The sequence below is a fragment of the Artibeus jamaicensis genome, unplaced genomic scaffold (assembly GCF_021234435.1).
Source record: "Artibeus jamaicensis isolate MK-2021 breed Jamaican fruit bat unplaced genomic scaffold, CSHL_Jam_final contig_548, whole genome shotgun sequence".
Classification (NCBI taxonomy): Eukaryota; Metazoa; Chordata; class Mammalia; order Chiroptera; family Phyllostomidae; genus Artibeus; species Artibeus jamaicensis.
Genome location: NW_026521883.1, coordinates 22,331,596 through 22,357,294, shown reverse-complemented (window position 1 = coordinate 22,357,294; position 25,699 = coordinate 22,331,596). Strand labels below are relative to the sequence as shown.

The 25,699-nt window shown below is 41.5% G+C and overlaps 1 protein-coding gene and 1 pseudogene across 1 annotated transcript in view; both read right to left on the bottom strand.

Annotated features, from left to right (window-relative positions):
* FBN1 (fibrillin 1) overlaps nt 1–6,478 on the bottom strand; it is a 228,301-nt gene extending 221,823 nt beyond the window's left edge. Inside the window, exon 1 of the mRNA XM_037156471.2 lies at nt 6,291–6,478. Coding sequence (XP_037012366.2) covers nt 6,291–6,454 — 164 coding nt within the window. The 5' untranslated portion in view covers nt 6,455–6,478. The remainder of the gene's footprint in view (nt 1–6,290) is intronic.
* Nucleotides 1,352–1,480, bottom strand: LOC119057645 (uncharacterized; annotated as a pseudogene).
* Nucleotides 6,479–25,699: the final 19,221 nt, after the last annotated feature.

Sequence of the window (25,699 nt, the reverse complement as noted above, 5' to 3'; positions counted from 1 at the left end):
AAGGGCAATAGGGAGCGATATATCAGAGCTTGCTATTCTTTACCATTATTGCAGCAACTTAATGTAAAAACTATACATCACAGCAACTGAGATAAAAAATGATTCCAAAAGTTAAACACAAACTCATCATATCGTGTCTTAAGGACTTAAGAGGCATACCAGCCTCATCTCTCTTGCAACTTTATTCTGAGAAAAATTTCTCACACAGCACATGAGAGCAAGAGATTCTGGAGGACCCAATGAGATGCCTGCACGGCAGAAGCCCAGGGGGTGCAGGAGAGCACCCAAGACCGTTACCCACCACTCTCAGTGGCAGTCAGGGGTCAAACTGAAATACAGGGTATGTGCCATCCAAAGAGCCCCCCCCCAGTTCCAACATTGTTCCATTCCTCCTGTTTTATTAGAAAGGTTAAATAAATATTCTTGTTTGACAAAATTTTATCACGTTAGTAACGATGCCTGTCAATAGACAGAGAAATACTAGGAATTTTAGGTGGAATTTTACAATGTCGTAGTCCCACATTTTAGTCCCATGGAATGAAAAACCACAACCATAACTAAAATTAATGGAGAAATAAAATTTAATGTTGAGAATTTGTCTTTAAAACTTAACCTCTGCGTGCCTCAGCTCTCATAGCTGTAAAAGAAAGCTATAACAGAAGAACTCATTTCATAGAGATGTTGTGGGCATCAAATGCGGTATCATATGTATTAATGAAACGCTGAAAGCCGTGCCTGGTACCTAAATGTCATCTGAATGTCATCTGTGACTGCCACAATTGTATTCTTATTTGTTTTCACTCAGTCCTAGACCCCATGCCCTCTACAGCCTTTCTGCTGATTCCTGGTTCCCATGATGCACCTGGCTCTGCTAGCAAACCCTGAGCCCCTGTAGGCCATGGGCTGTGCATCTCTGGCACTCCACGCAGCTAAATTCAGGATGGCATTCAATGAAGGCTTCCTGAATAAATTAACGTTTTGGTAACCCAAACGGCAAGTTAGTGTTCAATGCTTGCAATATGTTTCTTGCCTTTGGTGATTTTCTAATCTAATGGGAAAACCAACCTTGACACTCTTTTTTTATATATATTTTATTGATTATGCCATTACAGTTGTTCTATTCCCCCCTTCATTCCCCTCCACTCTGCACACCCCCTCCCCCACCATTCCCCCCCCTTTAGTTTATGACCATTTGTCTCAAGTTCTTTAGATTCTATATTTCCCATACTATTCTTGCCCTCCCCCCTATTTATTTTCTACCTATCATCTATGCTACTTATTTTCTGTACCTTCTCCCCCCTTCTCCTTCTCCCACTCCCCTGTTGCTAACCCTCCATGTGATCTTCATTTCTATGGTTCTGCTCCTGATCTAGCTGTCCTCTTAGTTTAATATATTGTCCTCGGATAGAGGACGTATCAGATATTAAACTGATAAGAACAGATACTACACTTGATCTTAGCCAAAAGGCTGAGAAACGATTGACACTCTTGAAACATTAAACTCTCATATGCCTGTCATGTACCTCAGGCCTGATATATTGTTGATTTCAGCTTTCTCAAAAAAAATCATGGAAAAAAGTCCTAAGTTGCTTGAATGGGCCCATTTATTGGGTTAGTTTCTAGAAACAGAGAAATTGTTAGTAGAGCTTATTTCTATTTTGAGAAAAACATTTAAAATCTTATTTTCACATTGAGAATTAAGGCTAACACTCCCAAATTAGTTAGGTTGGTTGCTTGGTTGATTGTAGGAAAAAGCAAACTAGTGTATGAATCCCTAATAATTTCTTCAGTGTTTTGCTTGATCAGAGTCGTTGGCATAATACTATAATCTGTTTAAGTGTCTGCTACACAAAACAAGAAAGAAACATTTCACTCTTCTTTAAAATTCCAAATCAGCTTGGAGAGATATCTGTACTTCCATTTCCATCATCCTGACCTCATCTCACTAGAGGTGAATGCATGTTTTAATTAATTAGTAATACCAACAACTTATGCATCTTTCTAAACGACCTCTATGTCTTAAATGTTATGAAATGAGTCACATAAATAAATATTTTGTCTCCATCTTCTTGTTTAAGATGTGGGATTGCTGAAGGCTTTTCCTTAAGAGCATCTTTTTCAATGGTGTCTCAACATTTTACATAATTTTTTCAATAAATACAAGGACAAACCATAGCACTGCAGGAATCTTTTACCCACATTTAATTATTAGCCTATCTGACTTCAGATGGAGCCTTAAAGTCCTCTTTGTAAAGTAAAATGGGCTGTATAAAGTGTACAGAACTTTTTCTGTGCTCCCTGTTAATGTTCTTTATTTTAATAACAGACTTCTGTGTAATTAATCCCTAGGAGTTTGCCGTCACATAATCTACCCTGTGTATGAACTGTTCCATGTGTATTTTTCTGGGAACAAGACCTCTGGAAAAAATAAACAAATAAACAAAGACCAAAAAGTATCACGCACAAGGGGACAAATTGTGTGAAATACCACCAGTCTCATACACTTATAAACCAGGCAACAAGGACAGAACTTCTCGGTCCATCTTATAAGAGACTTGGGAAAATGGGGTTCACGCTAACTGTTTTTTCCCTTTGACAGGGAACTGTATTATTTCTGTATTTGGGAGCTAAAGCAAAAAAAAAAAACAATCATAAATAAATGGTGTGTAACGACTGCTCTTCAAGTCGAGTTGTGTGTGTTTTTTTAATTGGATTGTTTTCCACAATCTGTGCCTAATCACACAAGTTAAGAATTTGGCTGAGAAAACTTCTGATGGACTAAAATTTAAACAATAAAGCTAAAATTTTATTGTTTCTCATAAAGTCATTTTGCACATGTAAAGCAACACGCAAGCAAAGGAAAATGACTATGTATTTATTACTTGAAAACATTTTGAAACTTGCAAAATTCTCATTTCAAAATTGAGAAAAATGTCACTTTGCAGAAAGTGGACCACACTCATTCCATTAAAGAAAATCCTGTGAAAACAGAAATTGGCGATTTACTCTAAGAAAACACAGCAAAAACTGGGAAGAAACTTGAGGATGCTTAAATTTCCACTGTGGAACAACTTCTGCTGCCCAGTGGGAAGGGAAAAAAAAAAAACCACCTGCAACAGGATGGGAGGGGAGGAAGACAAGCCAGGACTATACACCCAGACGGGAAGGACTAGGCAGGCCTCTCCAGTGTGTGAGGTGAGGCAGCCGACAGGGCAGGCACACATATTCCAAGACGAACACCACGGCAAATTCTGTAGTCACCTGTCCCATCACAGAAAGACGAGAAGGCAGTATTTGTAGGAAAGACTAGACCAGTGCACAGCAGACACTGATGAGCTTAAAGTACCTTTTAACTAGAGGAAATATTAGTGAGGTGCTGAAAGTTGCTGCCACCAACTGGGCATCAGGCAGACTTAGGGTTACAAATCACTTTCACTTCATAAATGGTGCATTTCCACTAAAATGGTAAACAGGTTTTACTGTAGTCAAAGAGGTGAGTTTTAAAGTTGGTAATATTTTAACTAGCAAAAATAGAAATTTTCAGCAATAACTGGAAAAATGTAATATGTAACTGCTTTCCCTGATGATTTATGCAGCAGGGCATGGTTCAAAGACTTATTCATGTGAGGCTGTAATAGCAATAAGCAGAGAGAATACATTTTAAATAAATGCTACTCAAATTTAACATCAGAATTGGTAATTGTTTAAAGTGAATCTGAAAACTTTTGACTCAGTAATTCTGTTTTTATTGATTTATATACATGTCAACTTGCACATGTATATTATACACATCATAGTTATATAGAAGAATGTTGGCGATTGCAAAAATTAATATGATATACAGATTCTATAGGGAACTGTTTCAGCCACATTAAGGAACTGTATATTCCAAGAAAGTGCATGAGGTATACCCACATGATTTAATACATGGATGCACTAAAGATATTTAAAAGTGAACAAGGTTCAAAATAGGATGTGCAGTACCTTCCATGTACTAAAAAGGATATATGTATATATGTGTATACATATACATATCTATTTATGCATATATATGTTTGTATATGTATGCATATATGCCCATGGTTTTTTTTAATGCACAAGAAAATAGTTTCTGAGTGGTAGGTAGCGAAATCCTTTTAACTGTGTATCTTTTAAAATTATCATTTTTACCTATCTATAAAAAACCTTATAGATAACATAACAATGATAAAAATAAAAACCCTTCCATTATAAAGGTTCATTATATTAACATATAATATACTATAAGGGTCCGCTGTAATTATTTTAAAAACCTTTATGTATGTAAAATCTTAAAAAGAACATGAGAATTAGGAATAGTCATGATTGGTGTATTTAGTATTATGTTTTGGGGAAGGCTTTACAAATAGTTTGCCATATGGTAACATCTGTTTTAGTGACCAAATGCTATTAAGAACAGAGGGGGTAATCTCTCCATGGTCATAAAACATGTAAACCCCAACAGAAGTTAAGTGCTGGTGTGAGGAAAAGTGTGGACATGCTGTTAAGCAGCAGAGCTTAGTTTCTGTTTGCACACTGAGTCTGTGCCTCCTCAGGAAACATACTGGTTGGCGATAGCACATAGAGATGAGACAAATGTCTGGCCAGGCCCAATGTCTCCCTGCAGAGTTCCATCCACAGAATTAAACCCCCACTTCCTCCTTCTCTCTCTCTCTCTCTCTCTCTCTCTCTCTCTCTCTCTCTCTCAACAATAGCAGTGAGCTTAGATATTAAGATAGTATTAGATATAGCAGAAATGTTTTCCAAGGAAAAATGCTGGACTAAATGAGGTCCTTTCGAGAACACATGAAAAATCAGAGTTTCAGTCCCCCTACAGAACTAGCCTTGGGCCTCACACACAGAGCAATAAATGTCTGCTACCCTGATAGGGTCCAGCTTACTGTGATAAGCAAATTGTCTTTCCAACACTGTGGGATTCTTGGGTTTACTTTCCACAAAGACCACGGTGAAACTAAATCAATCATAACTATTTCCTAGGGCCAGAAAATCCTGCATATCTTACCACAGCCTAAGAGCTGGCTCTGATAATCATCTTGTCCCCAGGCTAGACCAGGACTCAAAACTTGGTCTGTGGGTTTACTGCACCTTTAATTCCCCACCTGGGCTATACAGACACAAATTTCACTACATATATAATTAAAACAGCTTATAGCACACACACACACAAAGGATAAGTGTAATGTTCAGCCACAGAGCCCAGCAAACATCACTTGGTCACTCAGAGCCCTAGACTCAAGTTACGGAACTACTCTAAAAGAGAGAGAGAGGAAGGGCAACAACGAGAATCATAAGAACTTAATAGAAAACCTCTGAGTATTTTCTGTTTGAGTTCTTTTAACAGGCTCCTCCAAGGAGATAAAATGGGTCATTTATGCTCCATCCTGCTACTTCTATGGAGGCTTGAATTTAATCTCAGGAAGATTTCTTTTTCAAGCTGAATAACTGTAAAAGAAGTGTATTCCCACCCTTCTTCAATTCAGGGAACTGACAATCGTGATACACTCAGTCTGCCTAATTTGAGTATTTCCTGCTGAAACATTTTCTGTAGTAGGGGCGTAAGCAGCTGCTGAAATGCTCAATTGCATGTACATAACACACACCCTCAACTGCTTTAAAACACGCGTTTAATGGTGGGTCACAGCAGGGTTACTGCCGCAGTGAAAGGAAGAGCTCCTTACAAGCCCAAAACAAGTTCTCATAAACTCTTGCCCTGCTGTGCTTCCAGTGTAGACCTCTGAAGGGCAGAACCACTCAGAAAAACCAGTCCCTGGTTTTAATAAGCATAACGTAGAGGACAGCCAACTGTGAACTGTGTGTCTTCTTTGACAGTCTGCCATTGGAATCCCTTCCTTTCCCTGCTGCCTTACAAATGGAGCATCTGCAAAGGTGCCCACAGGAAAAGCACTTTCCCCTAAACCCAACCGGAATTGGTGTGAAGGGAGAGGAATGGACTTTTCCTCTTCTCTCAGTCGCAGCAGCTCCTCCCCTTCTTCCTCAAAGAACCCTTCTGGCCTCCCAAAATCTGCCTCAACAATGGTCCAAGATTCCTTTTAACCATGACCTCGCCTCTGGGGCAGAAATCCTTAGAGTGTTTGTCCTCGGACGTGTTGAGGATTGGGTAACCCTTGCCCTTCTAAGGTGCCTCCAGGAGGTCTTGTCAGGGATCCTTTACCTACCGTGCGCCGACCCGGTCAGTTTCTGGAGAAGAGGGAGGGGAGACCCGCACCAAAGGAGCCGACCCGTTCCATTACCCTTTAAGCGCGTCGTGTCCTCCACCGCCTCTTCTCTTGGACCGGCTGGCTCTGGTTTCCTTCGTGTTCCCAGCCTCCAAATTGGTATCCGCCCCATGGCTCGTGTAGGACGCTAAGAGCACAGTAAATCCTAGGGCGACCTCCAGCAGCCCCCCTCGCCGCATGTTGTCGAGCGGCAGCCGGTTCCCGCCGCTTCTCGCTGCGCCCGGGGCTGTTCCGCGGCCGCCGCTGCGCCCTTAAGCGCGCCGCGCCGCCGGGTCCCGCTCTCCCGCCGCCCGTCCCCCGGGCCGGGCTCCTCCCGCCTTCTCCAGGCGCTGCTCCCACTTCAGGCGGCCCGTGCCAGCTGCAACAGACAAACCGCCCGGGCGGGGAGACACTCAGTGCATCGGGATGCTGAAGCTGCGTGGTCCCCATTCCCGAGCCCAGCCCGCGCGCGCCGCCTGCGCGTGGCGCATTTATTTTGGGTAAGTGAAGACCGTTTGATCCACAGCTGGCTGAAAAACCCAGGCCCCCAGCTGCAGGGGATCCAGCCAACTCCACGAGCCCCTGGACGCCGCCTGAAAAGGGCACCACAAAGCACCCGTGTCCAGAGAGGTCCTAAGCCCCGGGGCGAGTTCACTGGGTTTATTTTAATGGCACAAATTGCGCGCGACGCGCGCTCTGAACGCCCTAAGCTCCCTAGCCTGTCCCCTTCCCAAGCCACTGGGCTGGAGCCCGCCGCGCCGTCCCCGGCCGGCTACGGGCACTGCCACCGCCCCCCAAACATCTGACGCGGAGCCCGGCACCGGGAGACCCGGGCCAGGAAGCTGTCAGGCAGGGGAGGGCCAGCGCCAGCTGTGGACGTTCCGGGACAGCCCCTCACCCCCGTCCCTATCCTCAGCGGCGCAAACGCAAACGCCTCCGTGGCTGGAACTCTAGCCCCCGTGGCCGCCCGACCCCTGTCGGGACCTCGGCTGAACCCACTGGAAAAGCGGCGGCTCCGGCTCCCGAGGCGGTGGCTGTCCCTCGGTCCTGACCGCCGCAGCCGCTGCCCGACTCCGCCCGCAGCTGTCCCAGCTGTGGCCGCCTGTCCGCCCGCGGCACCCACAGTTTCTGCTGCGGCTCCCGCGCCCCCTCCTTTCCCCACCTCTTCAAGTATCGTCTGCGCAGCGGTTTCTCGCGAGAGAAATACTTTTTTAAAAAAAAGAAAGAAAAAGAAAATGACACCCCCTCCTACATCCCCCTCATCACCACCCCACCCCTCGGCCCCATCCTTCCCCCCTTTCCACTCCCCTTTGCCAGCCACCGCCTCGGCGCAGGGGCCTCCCTCGCTCGCAGGATTAGAGCAGTGGGAGGAGGCAGAGGTGATCCGGTCCTGCCTGGCCTGGGATTGTTCGTTTGGGGGTGAGGAGTTGGAGGAATGGGAAGAAGTGGAGTAGCGGTTTAGCCCGCTTTGCGGCTGGGAGATCAAGACCCAAGATTAGCCTCTCCCGTGATCTGGTAAGCCTGGCCCGCTTGGAAGGCTGCGCCACCTGCATCAAGGACGCGTGCTGGAGACTGCGGCTCGGGAGGCCCAAGCGGCCCGGCGCGGGAGGAGACCTGTCGCTGCCCGCGCCTCCACACTGCGCCTCCCTGGCTGGGCACCAAGCGGAGGCTGGAGGCCCGGAGCCTGGGGCCGCAAGGGCTGGTGTGCGGGAGGGGGAAGGGACTTCGCTGCTGCCACTTGCCGCCCGAGCGGCGAGAGGCTGCTGCAGCCGCCGCTCTTCCTGAGGCATGGTTCAAGACGCCCGGGCTGGACCCAGGATACTCCTATAGACTGAGTGCGATTCTGACCCAGAGGCCTGTGGATGTGGGAACATGGGACTCTCGGGTAGGGGAGGTGAAGGGATGGTTCTCTTGTCCAGCCCAAAGCTGAGACTGGAGTTTTCCTGGAGGAACCTGTTTCACCTCCCCCAAACACACACACACGCACACGCACACACACACTGGCTGCTTCTCCAGAACAGCAAAACACGGTGACTTTGGAGAATATAGTATTTATGGCATCTTTATATAGACAAGACCCAGTGTCGTCTGCACCCTGTAATGGTTTAGTGGGGCAGGAAATCACACCCTGGCCTTGGTCACTGGAACTGGAGACCCCCAGAAAATCCCCATCTATCAGCCACCAGTTGTTAAGCCAGAAATCACAGCTCAACACAAACAGGAATCCTGTTGAAAGGGATTTTCCTTATTTGCAATTGTTCGTGCTCAGATAATAGGCTCTAGGCACCTGGGCAAGTTATTGAGCTTCTTTCCAATTGCAAGATGGGAATGACAGTGTTGACCACAGGACTGTAATGGTGATGATGAGCCTGCTGAAGTGTTACCACACATGAAGGTGAAGAAGAAAACAGTAAAGTTGTCCAAACTAAGAGCCCATTTAAAATCATACTCCTACAACTACTTGTATGTGGGTATAGTTTAAGGTTAAAAAATTCTCTTAGTGGAGTCATAAATAGGAGCCTTGATCGCACACCCTTGTTTGAGTCAAGGTGATCATTCATTCAAGAAATTATTTACTGAGCACTGACTATGGACCAGTTGGTGCATGGTTGAAATAGGCTCCTTAGTGAGCAAGGCAGAAGTGTTTGTCTCCAGGCAGTCTGCAGGGAAAGCCAGGCTTGAAATAAATAATGACCTAATTGTTAAACGCCAAGAGGGAGATATACTGGGTATTTGCTTAGCGGATATGTAGAAGGAGGACTTGACCTAGGTTGGGGCCTATCAAGGAAGGCTTCCGTGAGGCAGTGATGTTTAATTCCAAACACTTGACTAGACTTTACTTAAGGTAGTGATTCTCAACCCTAGCTATACAGTAGAATGACCTAGGAGCTTCAAGAAAATACTGACATGACACCAGGACCCAACCCCTGCCGGTTCTGATCTAAATAGCCTGAAGTGGAGCCTTCACTAGGGCATTTTTTAAAAGCTCCCTGAGCAGGAAGAGGTACAGGGATTGTTCAGACTGGGACAGGGGTCTGAGCAGAGGGACCATGGCTCAGGAGAAGCAGGCCTGCTGGAGGTCCAGGGAGGGTTTGTCCTGTCCATCGGTTTTCTGGACTGTTCTGCACCCTCTGGGGAAACTCTAGAGGCCTGCTTTCCCTACACTCCACTAATGTGGGAGACACTCTGCACTCACTTACAGTCCCCCACCTGGCGACATGTTGGACAGCAGCAACTGAATGCAGAGCTTTTCTAAGACTTCTGCCCAGGAAGCAAAGAGCTAACTCTGTGCCCTGCAAGTCTTCCGGTCCAACATTTCTGGACATTTCTATTAACTCCTAAACTACCTTTCAGGATTTCACCTCTAAGGGGGAGATTTAGATTAATGTTGCTTCTGCCTTTGTCCCCTTTTTCTTGTCTTTCCTCCCCCTATCAGAAGAAAGACTTTCCGCATCCTCTTCATCTGGGGTGGGAGCTGTAGCCCCTGTGCTCCCTTCTTTGGGCAGTAAGTCTCATGACTTCCACCGGTAATCATAATGATAAAGGATGTGCAGGGGAAGGGGGCCCAAACCTGATTACTGAAAGGGAAATGCATTTTAAATATATAAGAAATACTCCCATTATCTAGGTAACCAACATATATAAGATTGCTACTAGTAACAAACTTCAAAGAAAATCCGTGTCTTTGCAATAAGATTTTATTGATGCCAGATGATTCAGAAGCCACCTGTCTTATACTTATCGCAGTTCATTTGGCTATTAAATAGCCAAAATAAGTTCATAGGGGAGAATGCTCTTATCCCTCCTCTTCATTTCAAAGAACTCTATCTATTCTAAAAGCATCTGCTGAAATTCCTCCTTGTTCATGAGGAGTTTTAGCTCATGAGATCTCTCTCTTATTGCACGTATTAACTGAATTATTTATTTAATAATTTCTTAATTGTAATATATAATTATAGTATACCTACTATGTGCCGAGCACTTTGGGGTACTGACCATTGGGATATTTATTATATTGTTGTAGTGAACTCTGTTTTTTCTACAGTCATTGCACATGTTCTCCCCTAGTTGGACCAGGGATCCTTAAGGACAAGGTTGCATTCCTTATTCAAGGAGACTTATACAGTTTCCTAAAAACTATTACGAAAGATAACTAGTTAATTGGTGGTGGTTTGAGCAACTGGAATTTTCTGGCATTTTAGGTTCAAGGCCACTCTCATCACTTGATATCTCCTGAATATTTGTGTCAGCAAGGGTTCTGTCGACAAGCAAGGAAACTAACTCTGAACAATTTAAGTTAAAAACTTCTTAAAGTATTATCAGGTCATAAGATGGCTCACTGGACTTGACTTGTAGTAAAATGGAGAATAGCTCAGTTCTGAGTAGTGGCAGCAGCAACAAATGGAGAATTTCTTCAGTATGATACTCTGAGTGAATCGACTGCAACCATTTGGTCCTTCGGCCACCCTTCTCGAGGTTCACATTCAAAGGCTAGGGTCCAATTGGCCTTGCTAGTTTAAGGAAGCTGCCCACAGTTCTGGCCAGGGGATGATAGATAATCTTGCTGGATGGTCCCAACAAGAATGCACGCTATGGAAAGGGGTTTTTCCATAAAAGATGACCAAAACTCTTATTACCAAAAATTGGGAAGTAGAGGCTTGTCACACACACACACACACACACACACACACACACACACACACAAATGTCCAGATGTCCTCTACAGCCTCTCAAGAACTTTGGAGGATGTTTCATTTACTGAGATAAAGTATTTCTAAGGGCATAAGAAGTGTACTCTAAAATCTGATTCTAGGTTTTCCAATGCAAGCTAAAGCATTACTTCATGAAATGAGTTAACTAGTGTCTTATGTAGCCCCAGTTCCCTCCACTGATGGTGGCAAATAGGTCATTCATGGTCTAATCAGCTATATCATCAAGAACTACCTCTTGACTCTTAGTGAGTGTTGAGGAATTTTGCAGTTGTAAAAATGCAATATGTGCATAACAGCTATCAGAAACCATGCCTAGTTATATCACAATAATAGCGCTTTCACATAGTCTCATTTAATCCTCACGGCAACCCTATGATAGACTGAAAAATACAGCCACAATAATTCCTATCATCTTCCATCAAGAAGTGGATATTTCCCAGCCCTTTGGATCTGAGCTGGTCTTGCAACTTCTTCTGACCAATAGAATATGGTGGAAGTGACATTGTATGACTTCCAAGGCTGAGCATTAAGAGACCTTGAAGCTTCCTCCTTCACCCTTAGACATTGCTCCGAGAATGTCATGCCTTGAAGAAGTGCAGGGTGGAAAACCATGTCTCGTCTAAGTTGAGACCCTTGCTAAGCCACCAACCAGAGGCAGCCACATGTGTGAGCCCAGCAGATAAGCAGAAGCATTCCCCAGTAAACCCAAAGAATAAATATATCATTGTAATGTTAAGCTACTTAATTATTTGAGTGGCCTGTTATATGGGAATAGATAACTAATACAAACTTATGAAGGAAAACACTTCTGCCTCAGTATTATATGATGCTCCGGCCCGCGGAGCAATCAACTGGGGCTCGACCACCTACCTAGAACAAATGAGTTGGGGGGACAAGAGGCGCGAAGAATGGCAGCAAGACAAAAGATTCTGATCAAGCTGCAAACTTTATTTTTCCGAACTGGGTATATATATAGGGGGGAGGGAGAGGAAGGAGATTAGGTTGCTTGCTATTGGCTAGCTTGAGACAAAGAAGGGCCCGCTTATTGATTACTTGGGTGCAACTGGTACTCGTGGACACCTCATGTGCCTGTAGCCGATTGGCTTGGGGAGTGCATGCACACCTCATGCACCTGTAGCCGATTGGCTTGGGGAGCGCATGCACACCTCATTTACCTGTAGCCGATTGGCTTTGTGGAGCGCACAGGTTCCTGTAATCAATGCAATGTTTTTAGCTAGAAGCCAGGTGTAAGGTTCCCAACAATATGATGAATAAACTCACATGCAGAATAGTTGAGAAATTTGTTCTAATCCATAAGACTAGTGCTAGAGGTAGGGCTGGATCAAAACATGCCTTTAAAGCAAGTCAAGGATACCCTTCATTCCATCACACCTACCTCATCCGTCTACCACAAAAATCTCAGTTAAGACCTAGGGTTGATGTAGACTGGAGCCCCTCCCAGCATCCATGACACTTCTCTGGCGTCTTCTGGGAAGCTAAGAATATATTCATTCCACTTCATTGCTATGTGAACCTACATGGCAGCCTGTTTGAGAGCTCCATTTATCCCATTTTCTAGTCACTAAGTCGCCCCAGGCAATGAAGGGATCATCACAGCTGCTGTACCCAAAATGTCCCTGCCTCTGCCTCGGTTTCTAGTTCCCAGTCACATCCTCATCACACAGAACAATAATTCCTGGTACATAACAGATGCTCAAGGAATATTTGTCAAATGAACAGATTTGTCAAGATGGTGTTAATGGCAACTTTAAAAACATACCCTCTTCTTCCTTATCACTTTCTGTGTTAAAGGCCTGAAGCTCTCCAGCCACTGATGGTGCCCCTCATATACCACATTAGCTTGTTGTACTCAGATGTTCAGCAGTCCCTCTTAAGAGGTGGTATGGACGAAGGGGTCTTAGCTATGAGAAACACAAGGTCAAATGAAGTTGCCTGTTTGCTAGTGGAGCACCTCTCTGTCTCATTTCTTTCTTTAAAAATTATCGTTTAATTCATTTACCCATTTAACCAATTTTAATGGAAACCCAGGCACTGCGTGCCAGACACTGTGTCAAAAGCTGAGGCTTGAACCATCAAGGAGATGCCATTTCCCCCAGTAGTAATCACAAGGTCTAAGGCATTGGAAGAGTGCCTTAGAGTGACAACAGCCTTGGTTGTACAGGAACTGTGTGAAGTGGGATATTAGCGATGTCCTTCTTATTTTACATTTAGAGAGTTCAAGGTTAAGGAAAAGCAGTTTAGACAACCTGCATTTGGGAGAATGGAAAGAGATATTCACAAATGATATATCTGATAAGGGGATAATATCTAAAATAAGGAATTTATACATTTGAACATAAAAAAACAATTTGATTAAAAAAATAGGCAGAGGATCTGAATAGACATTTCTTCCAAGATGTATAGGTGGGTTACAGACACATGAAAAGATTCTCAACATCACTAATCATCAGGGAAATAGAAATTAAAACCACAATGAAATATCACCTCATACCTGTCAGAAAGACAATCATCAAAAAATCAACAAATCATAAGTATTGGGGAAGATGTGGAGAAAAGGGACCCTCAGACACTATTTGTGGATTTGAAGAGCAGTTTCAAATGACATAAATTGATACTTGTTTAAGGGAAAATTTGTACATGTTTTTGTCTTATAGTCAAGATCCTAGGAAGTTCCTACTTCGATGTAAAATTCTGGCCTTGTGAGGGGGACAGGTGGAAGAAAAATTTTATATGCTGGAGAAGAAGAGATGTTTTCATTTTTAGATGTGTTATTATAGAAATATTTTAGCTATTTAAAGTTGTTTTTAAGTATTTTCCCCATAATTCCACCATTCTAACACAACTTTTTTTTTTTTGGTTCCCCCTCTAGTTTTTGGCCATGTAGTGCATCTTCCATAATGTAGCTAAGGTGCGTGTATAGTTTTGTGTTCTGCTGGACAGGGAGGAGACTTGCTCAGCGCTTCAGTGTTTGACCTTTGCGCTTTGCAGACGGGGTTTCTGGGTGAGGTTTGCCTAGTGGTTCTTCTGGCAGAAAGCATGTACAACTGTTAAATTATGTTATTGAAATAACTTTCATTACCTCAATCCCCAAAAGCAAACAGATCCTCTCCACCCAAAACAAAAGCTCTGGTTCCCAGACTTTATTTCATTTGTGTTTTCCATGAGTTTGGGGACCCACCCTGGTACTCCCTGTCATTTTTTCTACCAGACATAACAGATACCAGCCCAACAGCAGAGGGAAATTAAAAAAAAAAGTCCTGGACAGCAAGAAAGGACATAACGCTGTATCCACCACAAATTAAAAACACATTCTCTCTCAGCTCCATTCATTCTGGCGAACAGTATCATCAGACAGCAGCTTGCTCCAGACTATGAGAGACAATGTGGAAACCACCAGAAAGTGTCAGTACGGTGTACTTGTGGAAAGATAAAAGCAAGTGCATGTAGCAGGGGTCAGCAAACTTTCTATAAAGCAACAAATAATAAATATTTTTGGCTTTATGAGACTAGAGGCAAAAGAAAGAAAATCTCTACAAGTGTTTTATTGACAAAATAAAATTTGATTTATTGACATTGAATTTGAATTTTGTATAATTTTTCCTTGTAACAAATACTGTTCCTCTTTTGAGTTTTCCCAACAATTTTTAAACATAATAACCATTCTTAGCCTGCACGACATATAACAATTGGCAGTGGGGTCAGATTTGCCCCCATGAACTGATGAATAAGACAAAGGGAAGAATGGAAAATGGCTGGGAAATTATCCCCAAAATGGGTGGCACCAAGACAGAAGTCCAGAGAGGAGAGGTGGGGTGGGCTGGTCCAGTAAGGGAGACTTAATGGAAGAGATGAGATTTGAGCAGAGAGAGCCTTGAAGGGAGGGTAGGACCTTGCTGCCTTGAACAGTCAGGGGAGAACATTCCAGGCAGAAGTGATGAGAATGAGGCAAAGACACAGAGGGAGAAAATATCATGGCCAATGAAACCATTCTTTACTGTGACATACTTCTAGCTCTCCAAGGTTTCTATGGCATGCTCTGAGCTGGGTATTTATGAAGGGGAGGAGTATTGTGGGCCCATGGGAACAGGCCCTTAAATGACTATAATTAACCATGTTATATGAATATTTATAATATGCATCACCCAAAACTGGTTGAAAATACTGAGATCCATCAGATCTATAATTTTAAAATGATGGATGACAAACTAGACTTTATTTTTCTTAATCAGGAGATTTTCCAGGTTTCAATTAGTCACCTATTTTAAGGAATTGTGGAGAATGAGCTTGTTCTCAGAAACTTAATAATATTCTAGTCACACCAGAAAATGCCACATGCACTAACTCAAATTTTTAGGGCCAATCTGAAAGTCTTTTTTTGATGTTATTTTGTTTTCTCATTGTTTTTATTTTTATTTTTTTATAATTTTTTATTGTTGTTCAAGTAGAGTTGTCTCCATTTCCCCCCACAACTGCTCCCTGCCCCACCCATTCCCACCTCCCACACTCCATCTTACTCCACTTTGGCTTTGTCCATGTGTCCTTTATACATGTTCCTTGACTACCCTTCCCTATTCCCTTCCCACTATCCCTTCCCCAGTCCCCTCTGATTACTGTCAGATCTTTATTTCAATGTCTCTGGTTATATTTTACTTACTTGTTTTGTTGATTAGGTTCTACTTGTAGGTGAGATCATATGGCATTTTTCTCTTACCACCTGGCTTATTTCACTTAGCACAATGCTCTCTAGTTCCATTCATGCTGTCCTGAAGGGTAGAAGTTCCTTCTTTCTTTCTGCTGCATGGTATTCCATTGTGTAAATGTTCCACAGTTTTTTGATCCACTCATTTACTGATGGCACTTAGGTTGCTTCTAGCACTTGGATATTTGAAAATAACACTGCTATGAACATTGGGGTGCATAGATTCTTTTGAATTGCTGTTTCAGGATTCTAAGGGTATAATCCCAGCAGTGGAATAGCCAGGTCAAAAGGCAATTCCATTTTTAGTTTCCTGAGAAAATTTCATACTGTTTTCCACAGTGGCTGCACCAGTCAGCATTCCCACCAACAGTGCACTAGGGTTCCCTTTTCTCCACAACCTTACCAGCACTTGTTGTTTGTTGATTTGTTTATGATGGTGATTCTGACCGGTGTGAAGTGATATCTCATTGTGGTTTTAATTTGTATCTCTCTGATGGCTAGTGATGCTGAGCATCCTTTCATGTCTCTGGGCCTTCTGTATGTCCTTCTTGGAGAAGTATCTGTTTAGGTCCTTTGCCCATTTTTTAATTGGGTTGTTTGTCTTCCTGGAGTGGAGTCATGTGAATTCTTTATACATTTTGGAGATCAAACCCTTGTCCAAGGTATCATTTTCCCATACAGTTGGTTCCCTTTTCATTTTGCTGATGTTTTCTTTAACCATGCAGAAGCTTTTTATTTTGATGAAGCCCCATTTGTTTATTCTTTCCCTTATTTCCCTGGCTCTAGAGGACATATTGGTGAAAATACTGTTGTGTGTAATATCTGAGATTTTCCTGCCCATATTCTCCTCTAGAACTTTTATGGTATTGCAACTTATATTTAAGTCTTGCATCCATCTTGAGTTTATTTTTGTGTATGGTATAAGTTAGTGGTTGAGTTTCATTTTTTTTGTATGTAGCTGTCCAGCTCTCCCAACACCATTTGTGGAAGAGGCTATTTTTACTCCATTTTATGCTTCTGCCCTCTTTGTCAGATATTAATTGACCATAGTGACTTGGATTTATTTCTGGGCCCTCTATTCTGTTCCATTGATCTATGTGTCTGTTCTTATGCTGGTGACTGACTGCTTCGGTTACAGTGGTCTTGTAATACAGTTTGATATCAGGTATTGTGATCCCTTCTACTTTGTTTTTCTTTCTCAGAATTGCTGAGGCTATTGAGGTCATTTATGGTTCCATAAAATTTTTTGAACTGTTTGTTCTATATTTGTGAAATACATCATTGGTATTTTAATAGGCATTGCATTGAATCTATACATTGGGTAGTATGTCCATATATTGGGTAGTATGGACATTTTGATGATTTTAATTCTTCCAATCCATGAACATGGTATATACTTCCATTTGTTTGTGTCTTCCTTAATTTCTTTCTTCAATATTGTGTATTTTTCTGAGTAAAGGTCTTTTATCACCTTACATAGGTTTATTTTTAGGTACTTTATTTTTCTTGTTGCTACAGCAAATGGGATTTTTTTCCTGATTTCTCTTTCTGATATTTTGTGGTTTATGTACACAAATGCCTTCAATTTCTGAATATCGACTTTGTATCCCATTGTTTTTCCAAATTCACTTATTAAGTTGAGTAGTTTTTTGGTGGAGTCTATAGGATTTTCTATGTATACTATCATGTCATCTGCAAATAATGACAGTTTTGCTTCCCCCTTTCCAATTTGGATGCATTTGATTTCTTTTTCTTGTCCAGTCTATGTGGCTAGTACTTCAAATACTTGTTGAATAGAATTGGTAAAAGCAGACATCCTGGTCTTTTTCCTGAACTTAGTGAGAAAGCTTTTAGTTTTTCCCATTGGGTATGATGTTGGCTGTAGGTGTCTTATGTATGACCTTTATTATGTTGAGGTATGTTCCCTCTACTACCACTTTGCTGAGTGCTTTTATCATAAATGGGTGCTGTACCTTATCAAATGCTTTTTCCACATCTGTTGATATGATCATGTGTTTTTTGTCTTTCCTTTTGTTTATGTGACATATTACATGTATTGATTTGAGAATATTGTACCATCTTTGCATCACTGGGATGATTCCCACCTGGTCATGGTGTATGATTTTTTAATGTACTGGATGCAGCTTGCCAATATTTTGTTGAGGATTTTAGCGTCTATATTCATTAATGATACTGGTCTGTAGTTTTCTTTCTTTGTTGTGTCTTTATCTGGTTTTAGGATTAGGATGATGCTGGCTTCATAAAAAGATCTTGGGAGTTCTCTTCTTGGGTTTTTTGGAATAGTCTGTGAAGGATAGGGGTTAGCGCTTTCTTAAATGTTTTAGAAAATTCTCCTGTGAAATCATCCACTCCAAGGCTTTTGAGTGCTGGGAGTTTTTTGATTACTGCTTCAATTTCACCAGCTGCTATCTGTCTGTTAAGGCTTTCTGCTTCTTCTTCACTCAGTTTTGGAAGACTATATTTTTCTAGAAATTTGTCCATTTCACCCGGGTTTTTCAAATTTCTTGGCATACAGTTCTTCCTAGTAATTTCTTACCATCCTTTTTATGTCTATGGTATCAGTTGTAATCTCTCTTCTTTCACTTCTAATTTTCTTTATTTGGGTTCTCTCTCTTTTTTCTTAATGAATCTGCTTAAAGACTTGTTGATTTTGTTTGTCTTTTCAAAGAACCAGCTCCTGGATTTATTGATCTTTGAATTGTTGTTTTAGTCTCTATGTTATTAATTCTGCTCTGATCTTGGTTATTTCCTTCCTTCTACTCTCTCTGGGCTTTGCTTGTTGTTGTTCCTTCGGTTCTTGTAGATGTAGGGTTAGGTGGTTTAGTTGAAATGTTTCTATCTTTTTTAGGTATGCCTAGATTGCTATGAACTTCCCTCTCAGGACTGCCTTTGCTGTGTCTCATAGGTTTTGAACAATTGTGTGTTCATTTGTTTCCAGAAACTTTTTTATTTTTTCCTTGATCTCATTACTTACCCATTCATTGCTCAATATCATGCTATTCAACGTCCACAAATGTGAATGTTTTTGAGCTTTTTCCTTGAGGTTGGTTTCTAGTTTCACACCCTTGTGATCCACAGAAATGCTTGGTATGATTTCAGTTTCTTGAATTTGTTGAGGCTTGAATTTGTTGAGGTTTATTTTGTGTACTGTTGTGTGGTCTGTCTTTGAAAATGTTCCATATGCATTTGAAAAGAATGCATATTTTACTTCTTTGGGATGAAAGGTCATATATATATATATATACATATATATATATATCAGTTAAGTCAATTTGATCTAGGGCATTATTCAATGCTGCAATATCTTTGTTGATATTTTGTTTGGAAGACATATCCATTTTTGACAGTGGGGTGTTAAAATTCCCCAGTATAAGTATGTTGCTGTTTAGATCTTTCTTGAAGTCCACCAAGATTTTCCTTATATATTGGGTGCTCTTATGTTAGGTGCTTATATGTTTATAAGGTTTATGTCTTCTTGATGGATTCTTTCCTTGAGTATTATGAAGTGTCCTTTTGGGTCTCTTGTTATGGCATTTGTTTTTAAGTCTATTTTGTCTGATAAAAGGAAGGCCAAAAGTATTGCTACCCTGGCTTTTTTTTCCTGTCCATTTGCTTGGAATATTTTTTTCCAACCCTTCACTTTCAGTCTGTGTAGGTCTTTTGTTTTTAGGTAGGTTTCTTGTAGGGAACATATGTGTGGGTCATGTTTTCATATCCATCCAGCTACCCTATGTCTTTTGATTGGAGCATTTAATCCATTTACATTTAAGGCTATCATTGATATGCACTTATTCATTGCCATTGTACCCACTTTGTACCTGAGTTCCTCTCTCTTTCACTCTTTTTCCTCCTCTTCTTAAAGCAGTCCCTTTAGCATGTCTTGCAATGCTGGTTTGGTGGAGGTATATTCTTTGAGCCTTCTTTTGTCTGGGAAACTTTATTTCACCTTCCATTTCGATCAAGGGCCTTGCTGGATAAAGTAGTCTCAGTTGCAGGCCTTTCTTTTTATTACTTGGAATATTTTTTGCCATTCCCATATGGCTTATAGTATTTCTGTTGGAAGTCAGCCGCTAGCCTTATCAGGACTCCCTTGTATGTTACTCTCTATTTTTCCCTTGCTGCCTTTAGTATTCTCTCTTTGTCTCTGAATTTTGCCATTTTAATTATGTTGTGTCTTGGAGTGCACCTCTTTGGGTTCCTCTTGATTGGGATTCTCTGTGCTTCCTAGATTTGAGTGACTTTTTCTCTCATAAAATTAGGGAAGTTTTCCATCGTCACTTTTTCAAACAGGTTTTCTATCCCTTGCTCCTCTTCCTTCCCTTCTGGTATTCCTATTATACAGATATTATTACATTTCATTATGTCCTGCAGTTCATCAAGTTAGGAGTAACCAGTGGCTGTGGTTAGTGACATTTATCTTTTTCTATGTATATTTTTATTTCAAATTTCAATCTGAACTTTCTATAAATACTTAGTAATTAGTCAATACTAGTAACTAGTGGATACCTTTAAAAATGTTCTTTCTGGCTGACTTATCTATTCCCATGATTTCATCTCCTATTCATGAAATGCTACTAATTCCCAGATCTGTATCTCCAGTAGACACATCCTTAGAGCTTCACACAGATGTCCAAATTCCTGCGGGGTGTCTCCACCTAGTCCTCCAACTGCCAAGTTATCCCCCAGTGATCAGTGATCCCCACTTCTTGGTACTCACGCCCTTGGGTAATACCCTTCTCTTGAGTGTGGGCTGGACCTAGTGACTCAGTTCTAGCAGATAGAGTAAAGCAGAGATGATGGGGTGTTGCTTCTAATATTAATTTACAAAGAGACTAGATTCCATCTTGCTTGTCCTTTCTTACTCTCCTGGGTCCTCACACTGCTGGGAGCCAGTTGCTGTATTCTGAGCTGCCCTATGGCAAGGAACAGAGGGAGGCCTCAGGCCAACAGCCCATAAGGACCTAAGGCCCTCAGTCCAGCAGCCCTGGGTGAACTAAATTCTGCTGACAACCACATGAGTGAGCTTGGAAGTCTTCAGCCAGGACTGCAACCCCAGCCAACACCTTGACTGCATCTGTGAAAGATGCTCAGCCCAAGGCACCTAGCTGAGCATTGCCTGATGGGTGATCCACAGACACTGTGAGGTGATGTGGGGTTTTAACCTGCTAAATTCTGAGGTAATCTGTTCCATAAAAATACTTTACTAATGTATCAGCAAATTCCCTAAACCTGTTCCTTTGCCTAAATTCTCTATTTTAATTGCTAGGACCACCATGCATCCACTCACCCATGCTGACAGTAGGTTTGTTAGAGGCCCTTAATTTGTGTTTCTTGCATCTATAAAAGCTCAAAAACTTTTGTATTTTCCGATCACAATCAATATAACTTAGTAAGCTTAAAATTTGCCCCCTGTGAGTTCTATCTGGAAATCAAGCCATTTGTGCAACATCACATGCTGTAGTTTGAACTGTCTCGATTTCTGCATGATTCTGCTAGCAACAAGTATGACATCATCCTGGATGTCTTTCTGCAGATAACAAACCCCTGGGAAGTGTCCAGATGATAGAATAGGCAAAAGAAGAGTCTGGGAAACTTGAAAACTACACCCATAGCTGGAAGAATCAACCACATTTTATGTGGGATAGAACAAGCATGGGATTAGAAGGCAGAGATGTGGGTCCTCGTCTAGGCTTTGCTACTAATTGGCTGTGTCCTCAGCAAGTCATTCTACTGACTCTTTCTTTAAGAGTCACTCTCCTCTTCAAGAAAATGAGAGGGTTAGATCTCAGTGGACAGCAGAAGCATGGGTGGATTGCTTCAAGATGAACTGGGAGTTTGTTAAACCAGATTTTTGTCCCAAACTTAACCCATGCTGATTCTGTAGATCTGAGATGGAACTTAGAAATCTGTGTTTCTAACGTGGGCAGCTCCTTGAAGTTTGTCCAGGTATGAAAATGCTGAACCAGATCCTCTCAAAGGATGTTTAAATTCTAATACTGTAATTTCGAAACAGTTTCTCTTATATGCCAAGTCTATTGTGCATGTATATTATAAAACAAATAAAAATAGATATTAAAGGATTAGCTTATGCATGTGTGTGTATATGTGTGTGGGAGTTGTGGGTTTTTTCTCATTTTATTCTCTTCCCAAACCCCAATGGATCTCTTTGCAGAGTCACTGGGACACAGGCACATCACTGGGAGAGCCACTGGAGGCCATGACAGGTATACTGGAATTGGGTGAAGAGGGACACAAAGATCCAGGAATACCAAAGACAAACAGTCAGGTTAGGTGCCCTTCTTATGTCACAGTATTGCCTGGCACTGTATGGGATACTGAAAAGTAAAAGCTATTGTTCCAAAAGAATTTACAGATGACACAAGAATGTGTGTGTCTGTGTGTGCACAGAGCTAGGCCTTCTTGTTCCCACCTGAAAGCCTGTCACAACACAATGTCACATTGTATTAGTCTGTTTATGTTGCCATAACAAAATACCAGAGACTGGGTGGCTTAAACAACAGACATTTATTTTTCACAGTTCTAGAGACTAAGAAGTCCAAGATCAAAGTGCTGTCTGATTCAGTTCCTGGTAAGGGCCATTTTCCTGGGTTACAAACAGCGGTCTTCTCTCTGTTTCTTCACGTGGCAGAGAGCCAGTGATCTCTGGCTCATCCTTTCCTTATAAAACCACGAATCGTGTCATGGTGCCCCACCCTCATAACCTCATCTAACCCTAATAACTTCCCAACAACTCCATCTCCAATACCATCCACTGGGGGTTCGAGCTTCACTGTATGAACTTGGAAGGGACACAGACATTCAGTCCACCACACACATGAAAAAGAAACACTCTAACAAAATGAGAAAATATCTGACACAAAAGTCAGCAAAATAATGTAAGAATTTCCTGAAGCCCTCTTGAGGTGTAAAGGGAATTTTGTGCCACATCACATACAGCAAGACTTTCACTATTATAAAAACTCTCCCACAAACCATATTTTCCCTTTCTCCAAATCTCTCAAATCAATCACTTCACCAGCCCCCACCCTGATTCACTTTCTCCCCTCCCTTCTCCTCTCTCCTAGCATTCTTCAGCCTATCTCATTGGCCCACAAGACCTTTGTTAGGTAGAGTTCCCCCGCGTCTCCTCTCAGCTTCTACTATGTTTTCTACCAAAGAAAAGCCTGGGATCCATTTCATTTAAAGGGTCCTAGTTATGGCTAGTAATAATACTTTTAACCCCCCATGCCAAGGAAATGGAACTAACAATCTAAGGCAATACATACTTAAATTCTAAGTAGACAGAGAATTGGATTTCTCCTTGTTTAGAGGAAAGATAGAGACCTCTGTGCCAGAGAGGTCATGGAGAAGAGAGGAGATAAGCAGCCGTAGTTGAAAGCTTGTTCCCACCTGAAAATCTTTTACAAGTGAACAGTAGAGCCCTCCTTTCCCAAGGGATGAAAAACTCTTATAAAAGGAAGGCCAAAGACACTCAATTCATTACACAACCTGTTTAGAAGGCGGACAAAACCCGTGGGCTGTATAGAAGGAAAGAAGAGTAAGACAAGATTAGAAAGTGAGTTGGAACCAGAACATTGAGGACTGTGGGGAAATATATACCTCATTAAAGATTTTAGAGCATGGGAGTGATATGACTTAGAAAATTAATTTTTTGTCATCCTGCTGCAGGGACCAAAAAACAGAAGTCTTTTAAGAAAGGAGGTCAGGACGCTTGTACCAACTTGGGATATTGGTGATAAGGGTATGCTCCAGGGATGTGGCAGCAGATTGAAGCAGAATAGAAAAATTAGTGTCTGAGTCCACGGCAAAATGATCATGGCTGGGGGAGGCCAAAAATGACATGGAGACGTGAAACTGGTTGGATGGGGTAGGAACAGGAACGAGGAATGGGGGAAGAAATTGGAATGTGGAAGGAAGAGGATGTCTAATGTGATGCTTGTTATAAGTGCCAACTCTGAAGGCAGCTCAGCCATGGTGGAGTAGCCAGTAAGCAAAGGAGATGCAGAGAGGGCTGCTTTGAGGCACTTGGAATTTAATAGATTTGGGAGCATCTGTAAGAAATTATATTTCACTAGCTAATTAAAAAGACATTTTCCACAGGCTAGAGTTTTGATTTCTAATAAACCTTTAAGTCAACCTGGAAGTGATGGATAACCCTCTTGTTAACCAGCATTTGTTCTTTGAGTTTCAGATATATTCTTGGGAAGAGATTCTGAAGGCAAGCAGGGTAGAAATTTGGAGTAATTAATGAGGCAGTGAGGGACACCTTCTAAATACCAGAAATGGACTCTGCTCCTGGAAAACACCAGCAGAAAAAGAGACCTGCACATCTCTAGTGGAATAGTGGTTGGAATTCTGGCAGATGATTAAGAAAGTACATCCATGTATCGCATTCACTTTGGGATGATCTGTGAATGACAAATGTATCATTTGGATATAGCATGTGGATAATCAACTGAAGAAAGCTATGCAAAGACTTTTTTATTCTTTTAAGATGGAAGTCTTTGTTTAAAACCTTTCTATAATACACAATAACAAATTTACATCGCCAGAGTCAAATTTGCAGCTTTGTACTTAATATTTGAGAACACATTAGAATTGCTCTCTAGGTCAGGAACCTAGAGCTAAATTCCTAGTGCTGATTTTAAACCAAAATGCTTTCACCTAAGGCTCCAGGCCAGTAACTTCTAACTTTTTACCACTAATGGCTTCCTTTATTAATTTTTCACCAGAGACTTGTGCTTTAAATGATTTTATTCTGTATTAGGCAGAGTGAATATCCATTTCTATTAGTCTGTTGCTCATCAGCATGAAATAAACAGCATTAGGATGTAAAGTTGATATAGTTAGTCGGGCTGAGTTACCGCTATTTCTAGGATTGACATGATCAGTTTCCTAGGTCTCTAGAACTCAGGAATCCCAGATAGTGGGCACAGTTCAGGGCCCTTCCACATCAGCTTCTCTGCCCCTTGGCCATCACCAACACAAATTCCATATTGTCTCCGCAAGTCTCTTGCTATTCAACACCTTGCTTTTGCTCACACTTTATCTTATACTCAAATTTTGTTTTTTCTTCCAAAGCGAATAATGCTATTCTCTGCTAAGTTCTCCTTTTCTAGGCTCATGTGTCCGCCCCCCAGTTGCTAGGAAAATTAACTGCTAACAGCTATGTCCCTAAGTGAACACTGCCCTGGCCAAAGGGAACAGCCTAACCCAAGGTGACACCCTTTCCTGGGATGTGGTCCAATATTTTTAACATTCCTAAAAGCCTGCTATGAATGATATAAGTTCAACATTCTTCAAGATAAAAGGAGAGAAAACATAAATTACCAACATCAGGAATAAAAGAGTGGATGTTATTAAAAATCCTACAGACATTAAAGGGTATTATGAATAGTTTATGCCCATAGATACATGAAAGTCATAAATTACCAAACTGACATGAAAATAGTAGAAAAGCTGAAGATATGTATAGCTATTGAAGAAATTAAATTCATAATTAAAATATTTGCACAAAGAAAACATCAAGTACAAATAGTTTTACTAGTATAAGATTTTAATGAAAAAATATTAACAACCCTGCAAAAACTCATTCAGAAAATAGAAGAGAAGCAAACACTTCCCAATTAATTTTATGAGCTTATCATTCTCCTGATACTCAAAACAAAGACTTTAAAAGAATAGAACACAGGTCCATCTCCTTTAAAAATATGGGACAATAATCTTAAACAAAATTTACCAAATTTAATTAAACAATATATAGAAAGAAAAATGTATCATGTAAATGGACTTTATTCCAGATGGTAAGGTTGGTTTAACATTCACAAATCAGTGTAATCACCCTGGCCAGGTAGATCAGTTGGCTAGAGCACTGTCCCAGTGCTCCAAGGTTTGGGGTTTTAACACCATCAAGGTACATGCAAGAATCAGCCAATGAATGCATAAATAAGTGGAACAACAAGTCTCTCTCT